This window comes from Sorex fumeus, unplaced genomic scaffold (genome assembly GCF_029834395.1).
Source record: "Sorex fumeus unplaced genomic scaffold, SorFum_2.1 ptg000002l, whole genome shotgun sequence".
Classification (NCBI taxonomy): Eukaryota; Metazoa; Chordata; class Mammalia; order Eulipotyphla; family Soricidae; genus Sorex; species Sorex fumeus.
Window position 1 is genome coordinate 29,380,918 of NW_026606059.1, and position 22,018 is coordinate 29,402,935.

The 22,018-nt window shown below is 38.0% G+C and overlaps 1 protein-coding gene across 2 annotated transcripts in view; it reads left to right on the forward strand.

Moving 5' to 3' along the window:
• SLCO5A1 (solute carrier organic anion transporter family member 5A1) overlaps positions 1 to 22,018 on the forward strand; it is a 162,929-nt gene that overhangs the window by 95,850 nt on the left and 45,061 nt on the right. The window contains exon 5 of one of the 2 annotated variants that reach the window (XM_056111040.1): positions 4,526 to 4,690. The exons of the other annotated variant lie outside the window; for it this stretch is intronic. Coding sequence (XP_055967015.1) covers positions 4,526 to 4,690 — 165 coding nt within the window. The remainder of the gene's footprint in view (positions 1 to 4,525; positions 4,691 to 22,018) is intronic. 2 annotated transcript variants of the gene reach the window in all.

Consider the following 22,018-nt stretch of genomic DNA (forward strand, 5'->3'; position numbering starts at 1 on the left):
CACAATATTATCATCAGCCAATCAATACAAAATTTTGTTTTGTGTGTTTCTGTTTAGAGATGTCTTATTTATCTTATATTACTGTGTTATTATAACCCCTTCAACGGCAATTCTATAACTTCCATCTGAAGAAAGCTTATTTAATACTTTTTTTTTCCCCTGAAAGCACATCACAAGCTTCTTATACTTAGGAACAATGGACAAAACCAGCACAATGCTGGCAAGGTGGGAGTGGCATTTTATTTATTTATTTTTTTGTTTTGTATGGGGCCCACACCTGTCCGTGCTCAGGAGTTACTTCTGGCAGTGCTTAAGAACTATATGAGGGGCTGGAACAATAGCACAGTGGGTAGAGCTTTTTTGCCTTGCATGCAGCCGACCCAGGTTCAATTCTCAGCACCCTATATGGTCCCGTGACACTACCAGGAGTAATTCCTGAGCGCAGAGCCAGGAGTAACCTCTGTGCATTGCCAGGTGTGACCCAAAAAGCAAATAGATAAATAAATAAATAAATAAATAAATAAATGAAAGAACTATATGAGGTGCTGGACATTAAACCAGAGTTGTCCACATGCAAGGAAAGTATCTTAGCCCTTGTATAACTTTTCTGTCCCAATTTATTTGAGTCACATGATGTTTAATACAAAATGGCAGCAGCCACTGTAACAAGATTAGCCCATGAATGTTTAGACAAATGTCCATAAACAGCTCAGTCAGATTCTAGCCAAGCCCCCTCTGCTGTGGAGGCCACTGGGTAGGCAAGAGAGTCGTGACAGCAGAACAATTCAGAGGCCCAGCAGTGTGGTGACACTGGTCACTGGTGTGAGCTGGTCCTCTTTATGCATGCTGACCTCACCCTACCGTGGACTCCGACCATTTCGAACAATTAGAGTCAAAAACACAGAAGCACAAAGATGCAAAAGATTTGACAAAATACTGTAAAAAGTACACTGCTTTACAGCATATAAACTGAGACAAGGGGGCTAAATATTAGCCATAAGTGTGTGTGTACAGGGACTTATATTTTTTTATCCTTTTGGTTACTCTTCATAAATACTGAAATGACCATTCTCTGCTAGTATTGAGGTTACAAATACATGTTAGTGACTGGCGAGTTTATAAATTCTATTATTATTATTTTTCTTCTTTGATTTTTGGGTCACACCTGGAGATGCACAGGGGTTACTTCTGGCTCTGCACTCAGGAATTACTCCTGGCGGTGCTGCGGGCACCATATGGGATGCTGGGAATTGAACCTGGTTCGGCCGCATGCAAGGCAAACGCCCTACCCGCTGTGCTATCTCTCCAGCCCTGAGTTTATAAATTCTAAACCTGTGAATAGTAAGGGTTGACTGTTTCTTGTTCATATCAAGCTTTCAATTACCCCTTTTAGTATTCAATAGGCTCAAATTGTTAGGATACCCCCAGACTGCCTTCTGTGTCTTTGTGACATCACCCATTATTTGAGTCTTTCTTTACATAGTTATTCAGCATACCTCTAAAACCTATTAGTAAGTTATTAAATATGTGTATGTGCACAGATATCTATTATTTATCATCTATCTGGCATCCTGTCGCTGTCCCTGTCCTCCTGTTGTTCATCAATTTTCTCGAGTAAACACCAGTAATGTCTCCATTGTGGAGACTTGTTTGTTACTGTGTTTGGCATATCGAATACGTCACTGGTAGCTTGCCAGGCTTTGCTGTGAGGGCGGAATCCTCTCGGTAGCTTGCCAGGCTCTCTGAGAGAGGCGGAGGAATCGGACCCGGGTCAGCCGCATGCAAGACAAATGCCCTACCCGCTATGCTATCGCTCCGGCCCATCTCATATCCTATGAACTATTAATCTATTTTACCCATGAGCTCATTCCTCCAGTTGCAATCTATTTGTTTTTTTTTTTGTTTGTTTGTTTGTTTTGTTTTGGGATCACAGCTGGTTGTGCTCAGGACTTACTCCTGGCTCTGTGCTCAGGGATTATTCCTGGCAGGCTCAGGGGACCCTGTGGGATGCCAGGATTGAACCTGATTGGCCATGTACCAGGCAAAGGCCCTACCCACTCACTGTACTGTCGCTCCAGCCCCTCTAGTTCCAATTTATACCCATTGTTGCTTTTCTGTTTTTATAGCTTTTTTCTCTGTCAATTAGAAGGATTCCCAGAGTCCTCTGGCTCCACTGATTTGTCCATTTCTCCTGTGCAAACGAATTCTAGCTGCACCAACCAAAGTCCTATACCTAGCCCCCATTCATGCAAGGCAGGTGGGCTGGAAATTTAACTCCAATGAAAGGAATGAAAAAAGCAGAAGAAAGAAGGATGTGAATTTAAAACTGTTGAAAAAATAAAACTGTTGAAAGTCTATGCTTTTGTTAACTTCTTAAAGAACAATAAGCTTTTATTTTTTTAATGTAATAGAGGAAACATCACATATATTTTTAGTTATTCTTGAAATTACATGGTATTTTATTGTACTAAAAGAGTGTAAAAGAAAACATTTCTTATAGTTAAATAAAAACTTTTTTATTTAACTAGGATTCTTATGAGTATGTATTATTTTATTGGATTAAATTTTTATTTTATATTTACCCCAGATGTTTTAGATGTAACACATTGACTTTTAACATACCAGTTAAATAATTTGTATATACAATGTTAATAAGAAATATTAATGTTCTAGTTTTTAAATTTTGTATAATGGCATTTTGATTTGCAGTGTTTACAGGAGAACATTGGGCAATTTAATGAATTACATGGTAATAATTTTTCTGATGTGTTATTCATATTAAAATATTCTTAATTTATCATTTAAAATGTTTACTTAAGCTTTAAACAATTAAATTAAGATATAAAACATTGCAATTAATTTATTTTTACTACAATGATATGTTATAGTCTTAATCCCTAAGTTTTAAATTCTACTGAATAACTATAAATTATAGCTTTAAAAATAGTTGTTTAACTTTTATGAAATGATTTTTATTATGCTAAAATATATGAGGAGATAACTTTTCTGGTAGTTGAGATGACTACACATGGCAAAAAATTCAGTTTATCTTCTCTATGAAAACTTATAAAGACTATATGAATGTAAATTAATTTATATTTTAAACATGCAAAAATATAAAAATATATACACAAGAATCTCCTTTCATTCTTTTTCCCCCCAATATTTTTCTGTTTTCACAAAATGTCCAGTAACATACATTTTGAGTATTGCACATTTGACTGTATACAGTCGAATATATTTGTTTAGATTTGTTTCAGTTTATTATTTTATCTAACTTCTTAACTATTATACATATATTTACATACACATATTACACATATTTATTTATTTTTTATTACACATATTTAAACTTCTGCAGATTTTGATGTATTCACTATTAAAATATTTTTTGATTTTCCTTTTATGTCAGTTCATAACGCTCTATTTCATTTTCAACTACTGCAGAATACTCCATTAAGTGATCATACCATAATTTAAACATTATCACGAACGGGCATTTATTTAGTTAGTCTATTTAGTTAGTTTATTTAGTCTCAGTTTTTGCAGTTACAAGCAATGCTGCAATGAAAACTTTTGCACATGCAGCTTGAGGCATGTGTTGCAAGTTTTATGAAACTGACACCTAAATTCCTGGCTGAGATTTTTTTTTCTTTTCCAGGAGAAGCAGTTGGTAAGTTGGTGCTAAGCCCCTGCTTCTGACTTCCCAGCTAGTTTGGAGATCATTTCTCTGTTTTCCAGTTCAAAGTACCTGGGATTGTCTGATTCCAGAGTTTTGTACTTGAAATCTTCTACCTGTAATTATTTTTTGCCCGTCTTTTTTGGAGAGAGACTCTCCCAGCTCTCCCAGGGCTTACACCAGGCACTGAGCCTGTGATCACTCCTGGTGGTGTTCAGGGCACCTTATCTGTTGCCTGGAATTGAACAGAGTTGGCTGTGTGCAAGGCAAGCACATAGGTCCCTGTATTATCTCTGGTATCTTAGCTGTAATTTTCCATTTTTCATAATGAGGTTAGAAGAGCAAGCACTCAATATATATTCTTCTCTGGTGGCTGTCTACAAAGAGAGATAGCAACTCAGAGGTACATTTTCTCAGGTAAAGTGATAGGTAAAGGGAAACTGTAATTTTAAACCATATTGCAGGTATCTGTTGCATTTAATAGACTGTGGGATATTGACAGAAAAGCAATGTTGCTTTAATCAATACAAATACTTTCTTTTAAACTTTTAAAATCAGGAGTCATCTCTTGGATCCATCTTGTAAGGGTATATGTGTATAGGTATGTTTTTTAGGTACTTTAATTTTTTTATCCCAGTTGGAAAAAAATCCATTATCTTCATAAAAGTGATACTTTCTTATCAGCTATCAGATTTTTAATTTTTTTAAATCCTGTATCTATTCAATATTCTCAAATATTACTGAGTGGCTATGTCCAGTTCACTTCAGAAAACAATTCAGTTTTCTTTTATTTTATTCTCCATCACTTGTTTGTAACATTCATTTGTCATTTTTGTCATTTTATAGACCTACCAAGAGCAGCTGTCAGGATCTTAAGCAACATGACATTCCTTTTTGTGAGTTTGTCATACACAGCTGAGAGTGCCATTGTAACTGCTTTCATTACCTTCATTCCCAAGTTCATCGAGTCACAGTTTGGTATTCCAGCTTCCAATGCCAGCATCTACACTGGTAAGGCACTGCTGTTAGAACTCCTTGAAAGCATTCATTTTTGACCACTAAATTAAATGCAATGAGTGAAGAGAAAGTCCATTCTAACATCTTAGTGTTAAAAGTCCAATAACAGCTACTTTCCCACCAGATTTTAGGAAGATAAAGTGTTCGAATGTGTTCTCTTTGATTCATATTCTATTGCTGTGTGACATATTTGCCAATATGTTTCAGAAAAGGAAAATTTTGTACATTTCTGTTTTTCTGGTTCTCAGGTGAAAAGAATGAAATAGGCAGTGGTGTTCACATTTAAATCTGAATGTGTCATGTTATACGTTGGCTTGAGTCTTAACACTTTTTAAAAAATTGACATGCATAATCTCAGATAGGGTCAAATAGGATAATCTCAGATGGGTTCCACTATATTAGGTTTCCCCTTTACAAGTGTAAGCACATTTCAACCAAATTAATGGAGATGTTTGAAGTTAGGAAGAAAGTTGTATGCTTTGTTAGAAGATATTTTATGTCTGGGCAAACGGATTTTCAGGAGATTTTGATACAAGTACTTAAATATAGTACTTAGTACACAGTATTTTTCCCCCTTGGAAATTAGGTAACTGGAAATACAACATTGATTGATGAAACTTTAATGTACCGTGTCATATAATATTCTGTATATTTTGTATTTCAGATGTGGTAAAAAGATTGTTTATACCCAAGGCCCAATTTATTAATATGTTACAAAATATAGAAATATCCATTGTTATAAAGCAACTTTAAAACACACTTTAAAACAGCTGAGTGGAGAATTACGATAACTTTGCCAATGATTTTCTCTCATTTTCTCCTACAAGTTTTCATTCAAATCCAACAAGCTTATGTGATCTACACATGAAAAGGCAAAATTATATTATTGTGGAAAGAGAAAGTAACTTGGAATATTTGGGTAATCATTTTGTTGTCTATTTTACCTTGCACATATGAAAAGATAAATAATTGGGTTGCAGTTCCATTGACAGCTGATATTTTAATAAAGACTGTGCTGCTGTTGTTGTTAATTTGACTTAAAATATGACTCTGAAAAATTGGTTTTCTTTAATTAATGTAAAATATACAGATTAATTTATTGCTTGGTTGTTGAAAATCTGAAGGTCCTATTTCTATTTCAGTTCTACATCAATTTATTTTGTCTACAGTTGTTAGACAGGGGAACCAGAAATTGTCTTGTTACTAGACAGACCTAGAGCCACATATATCTGTTAAACATAGCTTCAAAAATTTTTCAAAATAAGTTTCAATATTAAGAGGTTTATTAGTCCAACAAGTGTTACAATGTTCTTTGCTACAGGACTTTTCATAACCTTTACTATACAAATGTGCTTTGTGATATCAGCAGATGAATGTTTATATTTTTTCATAAAAAAGAACTATAGTTTTATTTATATTTTCATACCATCAGTGAAATAGAAACATATTTATAAGAAATAAACTTCTGGAACCTTCCATAGATACAATTCTGTTATTCTAAACATGACACAGATCTGGGAAGCCTGGATGAAGGCTTAAAGCAGTGTTTTTCAGCGTTTTTTCCAATGATGGCCCCCTTCCAAACTTGCTTCGCTGGTATGTTCCCTATCACCCACTTCCATCCTGCTGGGTGGTCTCCAAGTCTAGTGCAGTGCCCTCTTCCCCATTTCCAAATTTTAATCTGTGATTTCTTTGGAATAGGGGGCCTTATAGCTCTTGGTTGTGAAATGGTGGCTTAGATGATATTTTTCCTATTGACCAGCAAGTGCCCTGACTGCTGCACTAATCCTTTGGTCCCTTTAAAATTAAAAAAAAAATCACTTGATAGTGTGATTTATTCAAGATTTGATGGCTTACTGTGCTTAATAAAGGACTTTTTATTCTCACTTCATATGCTTTATTTCTTCTTTTCAAGATGGATAACAAATAATAGTTGAGATACTAGATTGATTAAGAGTAAGAATGGTCTGTCATGTTAAGTGGATTTAAACAAAAGGATGATAATTCTCTCTAAGACTCACCTTGCTTTTTGAATTTTTATCTATTAGGAATTCTTCTTATTCTGTGAACAGAGTTTTATTTTTAAGGGCTTACTGATGGAGATCTTTTGTTCTCTGAATCTTTCTTTTATGTAAGCAAGTGACATGAATTCAGAAATCTATCTGAATAGAATTTTTTAAAAATAATTTTAATTCAGCATCTGACAAAGTTTTTCTGTAAAGTTCTCTTTACAGTAAAAAATAATTTGGATATATACCTTGACCCTCTCTTGCCATCTGCATGTTCCCTGTTGTACAGTAGAGCTGAAGCTTAGCTTTCACAATGCATCCCCTACATCATTCTTTTTTTTTTTTCTTTCTTTTTGGGTCAGACCCGGTGATGCACAGGGGTTACTCCTGGTTTGCACTTAGGAATTACTCCTGGCAGTGCTCAGGGGACCACATGGGATGCTGGGAATTGAACCCTTGGCTTCATGCAAGGCAAACGCTTTACCCACTGTGCTATTGCTCCAGCTCCACCCCTACATCATTCTTGAACCTCAGTTCAGTACCTGGTGCTGTTTTGTCTTTTGTGGGGGTGGAGAAATAAAAAGACTCAAACCAGGACTCTTAAGTTGCCTTACAGATCTAAGAAGAGAAAGCCTCTGAAATAAGTTTATAAGAAGTTGTTTAACTACGTTTAATCCAAGGCAGAGATTATTTGAGCGGATGAAGTAATGTGTTTAAATTATAATTCATGGAGGAAATAGCTTTCAATCAGGGTTTTCAGGAAAAAATAGACCATTTGGAGGTTGGAAGAAAGGTATTTGTTTCTTGTGGATGGGGTAGCGTAAGCAAAGGCAAAGCGTCCGGAAGGGCACTATTTGTTCTGGGGGAACAGAGCAGTTTGTTTCTGAGGGCACCAATGGCAGTGGGGTTGGGGGAGGGATGTGAGCTAAGATGAATCTTTCTGATCTGGCTGAGGGACGCCACGTGGGACTGTGCACCACTGGCTCGGAGGATAATAACACTTGGAGCATTTCTGGGTCTTACTAGTTAGAAATGATCACTTTGAACAAGAACTGAGTGTTGAAAATAGATAAAGGGATGTCTATCTACCTATCAATGTATCTATATGATAGCCTTTCAGCATCTGTATTGTGAACCATAATGCCTAAAATGAGAGGAGAAAGAGAAAGAGAGGAGAGAGAGAGAGAGAGAGAGAGAGAGAGAGAGAGAGAGAGAGAGAGAGAGAGAAGATAAGAGAAGAGAGAAGAGAGAAAGAAGAGATCAAATTTGCATGAAAGATTTTACATTAAAAATTCAGTTGGAGCGACTGGAGCGATAGCACAGTGGGTAGGGCGTTTGCCTTGCACGCGGCCAACCCAGGTTTGATTCCCAGCATCCCATATGGTCCCCCGAGCACCACCAGGAGTAGTTCCTGCATGAGCCAGGAGTAACCCCTGTGCATCGCCGGGTGTGACCCAAAAAGCCAAAAAAAAAAAAATTTAGTTGGAGGGCTGAAAGTAGTTAAAGGGATATAAATGATAACCTTTCAGTATCTATATTGCGAATCATAATACCCAGAAGGACAGAGACACACACACACAGAGAGAGAGAGAAAGAGAGAGAGAGAGAGAGAGAGAGAGAAAAGAGAGGTACCTGCCATAGAGGCAGCCGGGGGTGGGGGTGGCTTGAAGGGGCATGAGAGAAACTGGGGGCACTGGTGCGCGGAATTACAACGGTGGAGGGATGGGTATTGGAACACTGTATGACTGAAACACAATCATGAACAGCTTTGTAATGCTTTATCTCACGATAACTCAATAAAAATATAATGACACCTGGGGGCTCCTGTGCCCTATGGATTGATGGTGACACCGTGTCTGATGAGGGTGTCATTGAGACCCACTTTATTAGCTCTTGCTGGAATGCAGTCACATTACACTCTTGATCCTGGTCATCCTGCTAATCCACCTATGGTCACACCTACTGACTGAAATATTTTATTATGGTTAGTATTTTGGAAAAGCCCCCCAAAATGGGAAGAGTGGTGAAAGAGGAGTTAGTAACAGGAGTGGACCTTGTTGCTGCTAAGATCTAGGTACACGAGTTCGAACCCATCACTAAACTTCCTACACTTCAGCTACAACAAAAGTTTACCTGTGAAATGAAGAGGGTATCTTTCTTCCCTTTCTTCTCTTGCCTGTGTGGTTGGGAGGATCAAATGCAGCACCAAATAATATTTATTCTGAAACTTATTACTTAGCTTCAAACAGGCAGAACAGTATAAATAGAGAGATAGAACTTGATTGTGTATTGTAGAAAAGAAAATGATTATGGATAATGATGATGGCAGCTTACACTTGAACAGCTTTGACAGTGGAAACCACCATAATGATAAAGATAAAGAACCAGCTGTTCAACATTTATTGTTTACTAAGTATGGGGTGTTCTAAGCATATTGTTGTGAGGCACTACAACTTGGTGGACACCAAGAACACCTGGTAATGCTGATGGGTTGGGGGATGGGCCACACCCTGCAGTGCGGAGGGTTGAAACAGGGTCTTGCATTGTTGTAACAGAGTTCACTTAATCACACTGAAAATATCTTTAGGTGAGACAACAAGGAGTTTTAATTATTTAACATCAAGATGGATCTCAACTGGGCAATTGCCTGAAATCATGGCCCCTGAGCAGGGTTACAGAGCACTTTTTATAGGAGTTTTCATAGCCACCTGTGGGACAAGGAATAGAAAGGAAAAGAATGGAGTTTCTCAATGGGTTGTGTCATGACGATACAGCGAGGGACTCTGAGTTAGGAGGGATACAAAACAAGACTTGTAGGAGGAGGTTACTGGACCCGCTTGAGCAAATCGATGAACAGCAGGAGGACAGTTACAGTGACAGTGATAAGGAGCTAAAAGTGACCATTCATTGTAGGCTCTTTGCTTTTGGGCAGAAAGGTATTTATCACACTGAATAACACTTTTCTTCTGTGCTAAAAGGTTCTAATTAGTGGATAATAATTCAGGAGACTCCAATGTACTTTATTAGCTCATTAATCAATTAATCACAGATTCTTTGAGTGCCAACCATGTGGTAGGTCCTTAACCAAAACACTAATGAGAGTAATTAAACTGAGTTCATATGTTAAAGATGATTTGGAGGGCTCCAAATAACAATGCTTACACACAGATGTCTGATAACAGCACTCAAATATGAAAGTACTTTGTCTTTCAGGGGTCTCCAGAGGGGGTGTGGCAGGACCCACTTCCTCTCCTTGTCAGGCACCACTGTGTGAGCTTGGGGACACAGGAATGCATCCAATATAGTGAGCTTTAGCTGGAGTGTCTATTTTTTTTAATGCTTTTTGTATCTTAAAATTTTTTTCTATTTAATTTTTTGGCTAGAGGACTGAAGAGATAGTGCAGGGTTAAAGTGTCTGCCTTGCATGTGGGCAGCTCTGGTTATCCACTCGTCACTCCATATGGTTTTCCAGCAATGCCAGAAGTAGACCCAGGAGTAGCTAGTAAACACTGTCAGATGTGGCCCAACCCTGCTCCTTTGTTGTTGTTTTGTTTCATTTTGCAGGTCTCATAGGGAAGAACCACCATAACCAATTTGAACAGCAGAACTTTTCAGGGGTCTTTAAGGCTAAGCGTTGTCCTGCTCACTTCCTTCCGTAAACAACCCTGCCAAACTGGTTATCTTTTTTTTTTTTCCCCTTTTTGGATCATGCCTGGTGATGCACAGAGGCTTATGAACTCAGGAATTACTCCTGGCAGTGCTCAGGGGACCCTATGGCATGCCTGGAATTGAATCCGGGTCGATTCATGCAAGGCACACATCCTACCTGCTACATCATCTCTCCAGCCCCAGCTCAGGTCATCTTGAATCGCTCAAGTCAATAGTCACAAAGAAGCCATTCTAATGGCTGTCTCGCAGCCTTGGCAGGGACGAGTCAGCTCTTAGCCTTAGAGTAAAGTTGGACTCAGAGCTCTGTTAGGCCTTTGGTGATGGGGCCAAGGACAGTGTCTTTGTCCTTGCGCCACTGGTACAATGTATGACTTGAGGCTTATCAGTTTCTCTCTCTGCTTTCTAATATAAAATACAATTGCATAGCCTAGAATGAACTCTTGAGTTCATCCTACTCTAAAAAATCCTTAATCTTTCCACAGCCACTTATAATTACAAACCTCACTTTCTCCATGCAGTTATATTATTTTCTTACATTAAGTTAGTAACTAGTTACGAACCCCTTAATCACTGTGGGTTGTTTTTGTGATGTTGCATCACCACAGTCTTTGTGGTGTGTTTGCTGATAGCAACTTGATGTAGAACATAGAATTCTTTTTGAATCCCAGATCCGCCATGTACCTTAAAGGCATGCTTTTGGCCAAATTACTTAACTACTTCCAGTTTCTCATTTGTTAAAAGGTCAGTGATCATTTACCAGGACTGTTGAAAAATATTATATTAAAATTAAATTTAGTTTAATCCTCGCCGCTGTTATTCTGATGCTAAGGATTCTCACTGAGGGTTTTTTTTTTTTTAACCTACCAAACTCTTCAGTTCTGTCACTTCTGGTTGTAGTTTTCCTCTCATTTCCTTTGTAGTTTCTGCTCTCATATTTTCTTGGACCTGTACCATTGTTTCTTTGAACTCATCGAACATTCTCATCGTAATGCCTTTTAAGTCATTTTCTGATAGCTGGCTGGGAGTGGTAGAGCCTTCAAGGCAATTTCTTACCTCATCGAGTTTGGTGGACTTCTAAGCTGCTTCCCCATTGTGTCTTTTGCCATTTGGGGGATGAGTTTTTGCAGTTTACTCTCCATACCCAGGAAGCTCTCTGAAGGATGTAAAACTGCTAGTAAAGCTTTTTCTTCCCTGTTGTACCTTTTCCCTGTTGTGCCTTTGCCAAAGAACTTTTGCTGTTTCTGGTTCGCTATTTTGAGTTCTGGGTGTAGCTTACACGGTGTTATTGGTCCTTCCTCTCCTCTGGCTGTAATTTAGGGTTTTATGATTTCTTATTACCAACACAACCTTGTGAGGTTTTTCTGTGGGATTGTGGATTGGGCTAGGAATGAGTTAGTATTAGCCTGAAGTGACTAGGGTTAGGTGAGTTTGTGGGTTCATCGCAGGAGGTTTGAGTATATGTCCTGTGAGGTCTCAAGTAGTGAGCTACTAGGGCAACTGCTAAGGCCGTGCTGTTCTCGAAATTCTAAGAAAGTTTCCTTTCTTTCTTTCTTTCTTTCTTTCTTTCTTTCTTTCTTTCTTTCTTTCTTTCTTTCTGTTTTATTCTTATTTATTTATTTTTGCTTTTTGGGTCACACCCAGCGATGCTCAGGGGTTACTCCTGGCTCTGCACTCAGGAATTACTCCTGACGATGCTTGGGGAACCATATGGGATGCCGGGGATTGAGCCTGGGTTGGCCGTGTGCAAAGCAAATGCCCTCCCCACTGTACTATTGCTCCAGCCCCAAGAAAGTTTTTAATCTGGGGCAAATTAGCAGTGTTCAATGGGTCAGCTCCTTCTGAAGATGAGGGCCCAGTGCTTAGAGGGAGGAACAGGGACGTAAGGTGCTCAGTGTAAGGAAACAAATATGGATTTTTAAAAAATTTGTCTTATTATCTATGCTTGTAAAGTCTTTGTTCAGATCTGTATACTGAAAATGATGTAAAGTAAAGTAAAAGTAAAGGCCCTCCCGTTGATCATCGATTTGCTCGAGCGGGCCCAGTAACGTCTCCATTGGAGACTTTGTTGTTACTGTGTTTGGCATATCGAATACATCACAGGGAGTTTGCCAGGCTCTGGCGTGCGGGCGAGATACTCTCAGTAGCTTGCCGGGCTCTCCGAGAGGGGCGGAGGAATCGAACTCGGGTCGGCCATGTTGGCTGCGTGCAAGGCAAACGCCCTACCGCTGTGCTATCGCTCCAGCCCCGAGGATTGGGTTTTAGCCCGTGTACTGCTATTGTGTACAGTAATTTTCAGAAATGTGTTTAAGAAATGTTACATAACTTAATGGAGCTAGGGTTTTCTAAACCACGTAGTCTAGTGATTGGAAAGATCGCTTCAATCTTTTCTTGGTTTAAGGTTATGATGTATAATATTTTCTCAAAGTTTTGATGTAGGAACCTATACACGATCATGTAGGATCAGCAGTCCTCATTCTGAAGGAAACAAGTAACCTATAATATTCCAGTATTACTCCCGGACTTGTTTGTGTGTAGTGCTCCTTGATAAGTGACATACAGTGATCTGCATAAGTCATTTCATACTAAGTCATCCCTTTGTTTGATAGATTTATTTATTTTATTATTTTTTAAATATTAATTTTTATTTTAATTGAATCACCATGAGATACACAGTTACAAAGCTGTTCATGATTGGATTTCAGTCATACAATGTTCCAACACCCATCCTTCCACCAGTGTAATTTCCCAGCACCAATTTTTCTGATTTCCCTCCTCCCCTGCCCTTCCACACCACCCCCGACCCAAGCCTGTCTTAAATTATTTTAAATGACATTTTTTAATCAGCCAGCTTTCAGTTTGCCTTTATTCTAAGAGAGAAGCTGATCTCAGAAAGGGAGGCTAAGAACTCTTGGATGTCTTTAACATAGTCTTCAAAATGGGTTACCTGTCTTCAAAAATATAGCATTATGTACAGATAGATGGTTATCACAATCAAAAGGGAGAATCATTCTGAAAACTACAGCACAGCAGGTAGGGTCTTTGCCTTGCACGACCTGGGTTGGATTCCTCTGCCCCTCTTGGAGAGCCTTGCAAGCTACCGAGAGCATCCCGTCCGCACGGCAAAGCCCGGCAAATTACCCGTGATGTATTTGATATGCCAAACACAGTTACAACAAGTCTCACAATGGAGATGTTACTGGTGCCCGCTCAAGCAAATCAATGAACAGTGGGAGGACAGTGCTACATAGCTTTCAGGGAACCATTTCAAATTAGTTTTTCTATTCATTGTGATGGTAAAAGTTGATGATGGTAATGCTACTGCTCTTGGCTGGACACAGTGGCAGAGAGGCACTTCCTGTGCATCCTTTGCAGTTCTTGCAGCAGTAGTGTGATGGAAGTCTCAGCTTTATGCTTCGACAATGTGAGACAGTGAGGGTTTTCTGCCTTGATAAAACTAAGACATAGAGAGCAGATTTTGCAAGATATTCACCTAGAACTTTTACTAGGCCATGTAATGTAAATTAAACTGGTCCTCAGAGAAATCAGCTTGCATTTTAGAATTTTTATTGTGCTAATTCTTTCCCTTCACCTTTTTACATATTGGATATGCATGCCAATATGCATCAAACAATAAAGACTGCCTTCTCAGCTTATTACCTGTAACTTTGGGTGAGTTACCTATTTTACTTGGTCTCAATTTTATTAGCTGGAAAACTGGCATAATTTTATCTAGTTTATAGACCTGATTAAGGCTTTCTTAAAGTTTAAAATCATTTTTACTTTTTCACATTTTTGGTTTAATTTTTTGGCTACATCCAGCAAAATTCAGGACTTACTCCTGGCTCTTCACTCAGGGATTAATCTTTTTGGGCTCAGGGGACCTTATGGGATGTGGGAATTGAACCCTGTTTGGCTTTGTGCAAGGCAAGTGCCCTACCTACTGTATTATTCTTTGGCCCCTAAAATTATTTTTATTCTTAAAACTTATAATCCCTTATTTAAAATTATTTATGTGTAATAAAACAAATGTAAATATTGATATTACTGCGAATAGCCAAGGCTAATTTTGTTGTTTACCAAATATTCTGTCATTATAGGACAAGAAAAATCAGGAATTTTACCTCCCTCCCTCCCTCCCTCCCTCCCTCCCTCCCTCCCTCCCTCCCTCCCTCCCTCCCTTTCTTCCTTCCTTCCTTCCTTCCTCCTTTCTTTCTTTTGGGGGACCACACCTTCTTGTGCTTAGTCCTGGCTCTGTGATCAGAGATATTCTTGATGATGTTTAGGGGATCTTATTCAGTGCTAGGGATTGACCCCTGTGTGCAAGACAAGGGGGAAAAAGTAACAAGCTTACTCCCCTCAGGGAGGTGAGTAAATGAACACAGTACTGAAGAGTTGAGAAAGGGATGAAAGTCTCCAATGGAAAATAGAGCATGGAATATAAATATCAGCCCAGTTTTAGAGAAGGATGATGAAAGGGATAGGCATTCACCAAAGGATTCGCTGCCTGGCTAGTAGTAGTGTGCTGTGTCTAGGCAACATCCCTCTGATTCCCAGCTCCTGCCATGGGATCTCATTTCCTCAAAGATACTTTCTGTTAACTCATAAAAATCATGTCCAGGGTTAATGAATATCCTGTCCTATAAGCTGGCCAAGATGCAGTTATTTCCACACAGACAGGAAATACCTTACTCTTTTCAACTAAATAATGAAGCATGTTTTGACATTATTAGAAGTTGAAGTAATGTCCTTTAGTAACCTGAGTCATCTCGTGATCGACTACAGAAAATTTTCTTTGCTGCCAGGCTCGAGATTGTGTTGCAGCATCTTTTTATGGGCCAGAAGATAGAACATGATGTTATTTAGATTTGCTCCTGTAAGGCTGATTAGATTCCAAGATAAAAGATACTTTTTTCATGTCATTGCACCACTAAAAAAAATCTCTATTTGCAATAAAAATGAATAGAGTTTAAATTTTATTAAAGTTAAAAGAATTTAAGTGAACTGTCATTTAAAAATGGATATTTAGAAGCATTAAAGTTCAGACTTATCTTGTGCAAGGAACAATTTGTGTTATGCTTGTTTTATAGTTAGTAGTCCCATTTTATTTTGTAATGTTTTCCTTAGATTTATTTGAAATATGTATAAATGCAATTAGAAAGGCAGTTGAGATTAGTATAGTCAGTTAGGGAAGAAGTAGATTTGTTCAGTTGTATGAATGCTTATTATTCTTTGATAATGGTTTTCCAATGGAGGATCTATATTCAGTACATTTCAAGTCCTTTTTTTTGTTCCTATTTCAGCTTGATCTCAGATATATTTATTCATTTGATCAATAGATTGGTATTTGTATTGTTGAGATACAAATACATGGAAGGATAGAGATAGATATATAAGTTGATCAGTCTATTAGAAAGTCCTCTTTTTATATTTCAACCTTTTGTTTACTTAGGAACTGATTTTCAATTGCTGTGCAATGAATTTTGCACTTCTCTCTCCAAGGAATTATTTAAAAATATTTAAGAAAACAACGTTTTTTTGATGCTTTTTTTTTTTGGAGGGGGGCACAACCAGCAACCTGGGATGCCAGGGATTGAATCTGTGTTGGTCATGTGCAAAGCAAGTGCCCTACCCACTGTGCTATATGTCCTGCCCCTAAGGAACAATTTTACAGTTTGTCTCAAGTACTGAATAAGTATCATGTACATTTTCAGTCATTGCAACTAATAATAAATAAATTTGCCTTTAGATTATATTTTCCAAAATCTCAGAACAAGGTGGCAGTATACATTTTGTATTAATATGAAGTATCTTCACTGAAGAGCATTTTATTCTGTAGTAATGATCCATTCCTGTCTTTTTTTTTTTTTTTTTCTTTTTGCATCATACCCGCCAATGCACAGGAGTTACTCCTGGCTCTGCACTCAGGAATTACTCCTGGCATTGCTCAGGGGACCATATGGGATGATGGGAATTGAACCTGGGTCAGCCGCATGCAAGGCAAACGCCCTACCCACTGTGCTATTGCTCCAGCCCCTCCTTTCCTGTCTTAAGGTTACAACTTAAGTATATCAATTTTCTGAATTTATTGAGTAATTATTGAGTTCTTAGTATAGAGCAAAATCCTCTGTATTTGATATATAGTATATAAAATAAACTATATTATATAGGTGAACTGTAGCACAGTAGCACTGTCCTCCCGTTGTTCATTGATTTGCTGTAGTGGGCCCAGTAATATCTCCATTGTGAGACTTGCTGTTACTGTGTTTGGCATATTGAATACATCATGGGTAGCTTGCCAGGCTTTGCCGTGTGAGTGAGATACTCTCTGTAGCTTGCTGGGCTCTCCAAGAGGGGTGGAGGAATCCAACCTGCGTCGGCCAGGTAGGCCACATGCAAGGCAAATAAATGCCCTATCTGCTGTGCTATTGCTCTAGCCCATATAAAAAAAGAAACTCTTTTGTTTCTTCTATTAAAGAGTCTTAATAGAAGAAACTAAATTTAAAAATAGTGTGAAATGGTTGCATGTTGTGAGTAACTAGTGAAGAAATTTTTGAGATCAATCGATAATTAACCAAAAACCCCAGTAGATATCATACATATTAACAAATTTCAGCACATTTTTGTTTAAAGAGTAGAGGATTTTTTTGTTTGGTTGGTTGGTTTGTTTTGTTTTGGGGCCACATCCAGAGATGCTCAGGAATTACTCCTGGCTCTGCACTCAGGAATTACTCCTGGTAGTCCTTGGGGGACCATATGAAGTGCTGAGGATCAAACCCAGGTTGTCTGCACGTAAGGCAAGTGTCTTCCCTACTGCACTATCACTTTGGCACTGGAATGGAGTATTTTTTGTGTTTTGTTTTTTGGCTTTTTAAGGAGGCTATAATTAATTGAATAACATAGAAAGGAATTAGAAGACTAGATTTTAGTTTTAGAAGAAATAATAGATTTGGAATTCAGGTAGTACACTTATTTTCTCTGTAAGAACTCAAACATTTATTATCTTGTCATTTCATATTGCCAAAGTCTGTTTTCTTATTGTAGAAGAAGTATTAAGAGAAAATCTGTTCACACAGCTTCTATACAGTACATAGTATGAATATGCTTTATAAAAAGACTATAGGGGCTGGAGAAAGAGTACAGTGGGTAGGGCTGTATAGGGTACATTGAGAACCACCAGGAGTGATCCCTAAATGCAGAGCCAGGAGTAACCACTGTGCATAGTTGGGTATGATCCCCAAAAAAGAGAAAAAAAAATATATATATACACCATATAAAGTTTTGTTTTCTTTATATGATTTGGGGTTGTTGCTGATAATTTTGTATAAATCTGGAGTTGACTTGTTCTCAGACATTTAACTTTTTAAGTACCTCATGATGCAAGACAATAATACGTAATCGTCTTAGAAAGGAATTTTGAGTAATTTAATCAAAATTACTTCCTTTTCTGAAATACAATTTGGAAGAATTAACCATAAACCAAGTGTCTGTAAGTAAAAAAGTTTTTTCTTACTTTTAGAGTAAAACATAGAACTCATTTTTAGGGAGAGCCATTTTAAATTGTTGAACAAATATCACATAGAAGATGGTAAATCTTTGTAGTTTATTTCTTCATCAATTCATCTTTTTTTCTTTTTGAGTGCTGTTGGGAATTAGAATAAGGACGTCAGACATGCAAGGCGCCTGCTCTACTGCTGGGTGACATCCTCATCCCCCAAACCTTTATAATTCAAATAGATGGTTATGGGTTTGTTAGCTTCAAAAAGTATAGAAAACCCTGGGTTTAGAGTCTAGGCTCTTCTTCATCTTCTATAGAATGGTAGAATTGAAGAGGTGGTCTCTAAACTTTAGGTTAATCTAGGAATATATTTCTCTGAAACTCTTAAGAGACTCAAAAAAGTACTCAGAGGTACTTTAATTTAAAAAACTTCTGTTTTTGTTTTTCCTTCACACACACAAGTAAAAAAAATAAACATAGCTCAAGGGTCACTCAGATGGCTTTGAATTTCTTCTCTATCGTCTGCTCTTGACCTCATGCTTAAAGGATGGGTCTAAATATTATCTCTGAATTCCAAGTATCAGGATGGTAGAAGAAAGTCATGGATGGAAAGTACTGTTTTTGCTTGCAGCACATTGGCCCGGACTACTAATTGCAGGGCAGTCTGGGAACTGTAGTTTGTATTCCTGGTTCACCTTAAACCAAGCAATTATTCTATGAATAGATGTTTGGGGCCAAAGTTAGCTCACTGCCTGTTTTTTATAAATAAAGTTTTATTGGAAAGCAGCCATGCCCTCTTGTTTCCACAAGTTCACAACTACTTTAGTACAGCAATAGAAGAGGTGAATAGTTAGAGAAGACACTGTCTGGCCCACAAAGTGGAAAATATTTACCATGTGACTCTTTATAAAAAGAACCTGACCTCTCTGCTTTCAATGAAAGAGAAGTAATTATTAAGGAGAGGGAGCCGTCTCTGTCCTAGCTCCTATAAATTCTGATTCTACAATAAATAAATAAAACATCCACTTTATGCGATGTAGAAAAAAAACTGAAAATGTTAATAAATACTAAAACAGGAAGTTTCTTTTTCTAAAGCTGAAACTTAACCTGTGCCTGTTAATTGCGTTCTGTTTTGTTTTGTTTGGTTCCCTACATTACAATCATTGTTTGCAGTTCCAGCTTGGTTGTCTAAGATGTCAGCTACTTCTCTTTAATTTTGTGTAAAAAAACTGCTTTCTTAAGCATGTGTCCCATACTAGTCTTTCATTTTGGTGAAAATACAAATGTGAAAAGATACAGGGCTGTGTTTGATCCTGCTTCTAGTGTGGGGTTTACACTAAATCAGTGGTGCTCCTACTGAGAGTAGCCCAGAGCTATTGGCTCAGAGGTACATTAATTTAAATACACTGTTGTTACACTGCATTTTCTTTTTGCTGAGTCTTTTGATGAGTTTCTGAAGTAGAATTTTTTTTCTTTTTTGTTTTATGGACAAGAGATTTGTTGTCCTCCAAACTGTTTTTTGAGCATGTTTCCACTTGTAAAACTTCCTTTATGAGTTTCATCACCAGGTGGAATCCTGCATATCTTTGAAAAGAAAATAATTTTGGTCAGTCTATGTTAGATTTTCCTTCTCCACTGTCACTGCTTTGCTGAAATTCTGTTGTTTTTCTGGGTTATGCTCTTATTCAGAATCCAAAAAAGGCACCTGGAAAAATTTTAAAATATATTATCTAGTTCAATTTTATGATTCTTAAATATTTTGCCTTTCAGGATAGATGGAATTATGCAGTTGGGGTACAATTTATTACCTGTGCATGTTGTACTCTCTGGCTCCAGGATTTTCTCAGATGGCTCCCTGCCAATAAGACCTCACCAATTTCCCCCATTTATTAATGCAACACTTGTCCTAATGTGCTAATTTGTATAAATTGTGTGTGTGTTTGTGTGTGCATGTCATAATGATGTTACTGGGGATGAACTCTATCACTGAACCATACCCCCAATCCTAAGATGGATACTTTTCCCTGTAACACTTTTCCATACATATAACATATATATATTTACATATATATAATTTGTCTAATCATTGGCTTACTGTTTATTGTGTTCTTACTACATTAATTGTAAGCAAAAATTTATTCCATTTTATTCACTGTTTATCAGAGTGATCCATTTATCAATTTTAGTTTTTATATACCTTAGAACACATTTAGAAGTAACAAAAATGAAGTTTATCTCAGCTACTCTTTATGTTATTTTATTTATGTTATTTTTCTATGTAGGAGTACTTCTATTTATTCAGCCACTGATTAGCTGATTGAATTGGGAATGAATTCCACCTTACTTTTTTTTTCATTTTTTATAATTTTATTTATTGAATCACCATGAGTGCTGTTACAAAGCTTTTGGGTTTAAGTCTCAGTCATACAATAATGAAACACCTGTACCTTCACCAGTGCCCATTCTCCACCACCAAAACCCCCAGTATGCCCCCACCCCACACCCTCCCCCTACCTGTGGGGCAGATGATTTCCACATTACTCTCTCTTTACTTTGATCACATTAAATATTTTGACACCAGACACACCATTATTATTTGGGATTTTACCCCAACACTCAGATCTGTTGAAAAGGCAACACTAGACAATTTGTTTTCTATTGCTGGTTAAGAATAACATATGATGTTGCGTTGCTGCAGTAGTGGCAGCCTGATTTTGAAATTCCGAAATTTTAACACTAAAATCTGGAGGAATTTCTGCCAAAACCTGCTGGGTTCCGAGATTTGTTCCTGAGTCTCTGGGATCATGGCCATTAGGCAGTTCTATCAGGAACCAGAGAGGCCTTGCCTCCAATTATATAGCTGAGCCAGAGGTGGTTTGTGGGTGTGTCTCCCACATACTTAACTTTTGGCTATTTACTTTCTTGGTAAACTTTGCTCCAAGTTTTTAGGGTCTGGCCAAAGGCACAACAGCAATTTTGCTGTATCTGGAAGCCTGAAGGTGCCATCAGGCTGTTGATCCACTCTCCTCGCAGGTACAGATTGACCTGCTGGCAGCACCGTACCCCCAAATACTTCATTTTGTATTGCTTGTTATGAATAATCTGTTAAAGATAATCCAAAAAATTGTCCTTAGAGGAAAGTTTGTGAAGATTGTTGGCTCACCCTAAACCATTATCACAGCATCACAGTCATCCCATTATTCATCTATTTGCTTGAGCAGGCACAAGTAACGTCTGCATTCATCCTAGCCCTGAGATATTAGCAGCCTCTCCTTACTCATTCTTCCCAATGGTGCTGCATTGGCGGCTCTTTCAGGTTTAGGGGAATAATACACATCATTGTTAGTGTTTTTGGCATATAAAATATGCCACAGGAGCTTGCCAGACTCGGCCATGCAGGCAGGATACTCTTGGTAGCTTGCTGTGTTTTCCGAGAAAGAGACCTAGACTGTCAGAGGTCATGTGGCCACATATGTGGCCACGTGCTTCTGGGAACTTTGTTTTATAGTCTCTGGATCTTGGCTGTTGATAGGATTACATGGTGCCGGGAGCAGTTTGTGGGTATAAGTGTCTAGCTACTGGAAGATGGGGGATCTGGGTGGAGGAGGCCCAGTTCTGTTCTGAGCAGGGTTAGAGATCTCAGCCATGGGTTTCTCACACCTGGGTTCCTCTGCCACTTCCTTCATGCATGAGGCTCATCCGAGAATGTAGAGCATTGCCTTGAACATGACTGTGACTGGGTATCAGAGGTCTGTGGCTACCCGTGCTCTACTTGGGGAGGGGAGGGAAACTCAACCCGCCCCCTTCTGAGGGGCCCAGTGAAGACAGCCTGACACACAGGCAGGAGACTCTGCATCACTCTCTTCTGGGGGCTTTGTTTTATAGTCTCTGGATCTTGGCCGTTGATGGAATTTCATCCACCCTGGACCATTAGGCAGGGTTAATACTTATATTCTGAAAACTTGAAAGAATTATTTAAAAATCTTTTAAAAAACCAAATGAGTGAAAAAGTATCTCATGGATTAGGAAATGATATTAGATGGATGCATATACTAAACTGTTCTACAGATTCAATGCAAGCAATCTCAACTGGAATTGCATTATTTCATTTGGCTTTCTTCTAAATTAAGAAAATTCATTTGAAAATGA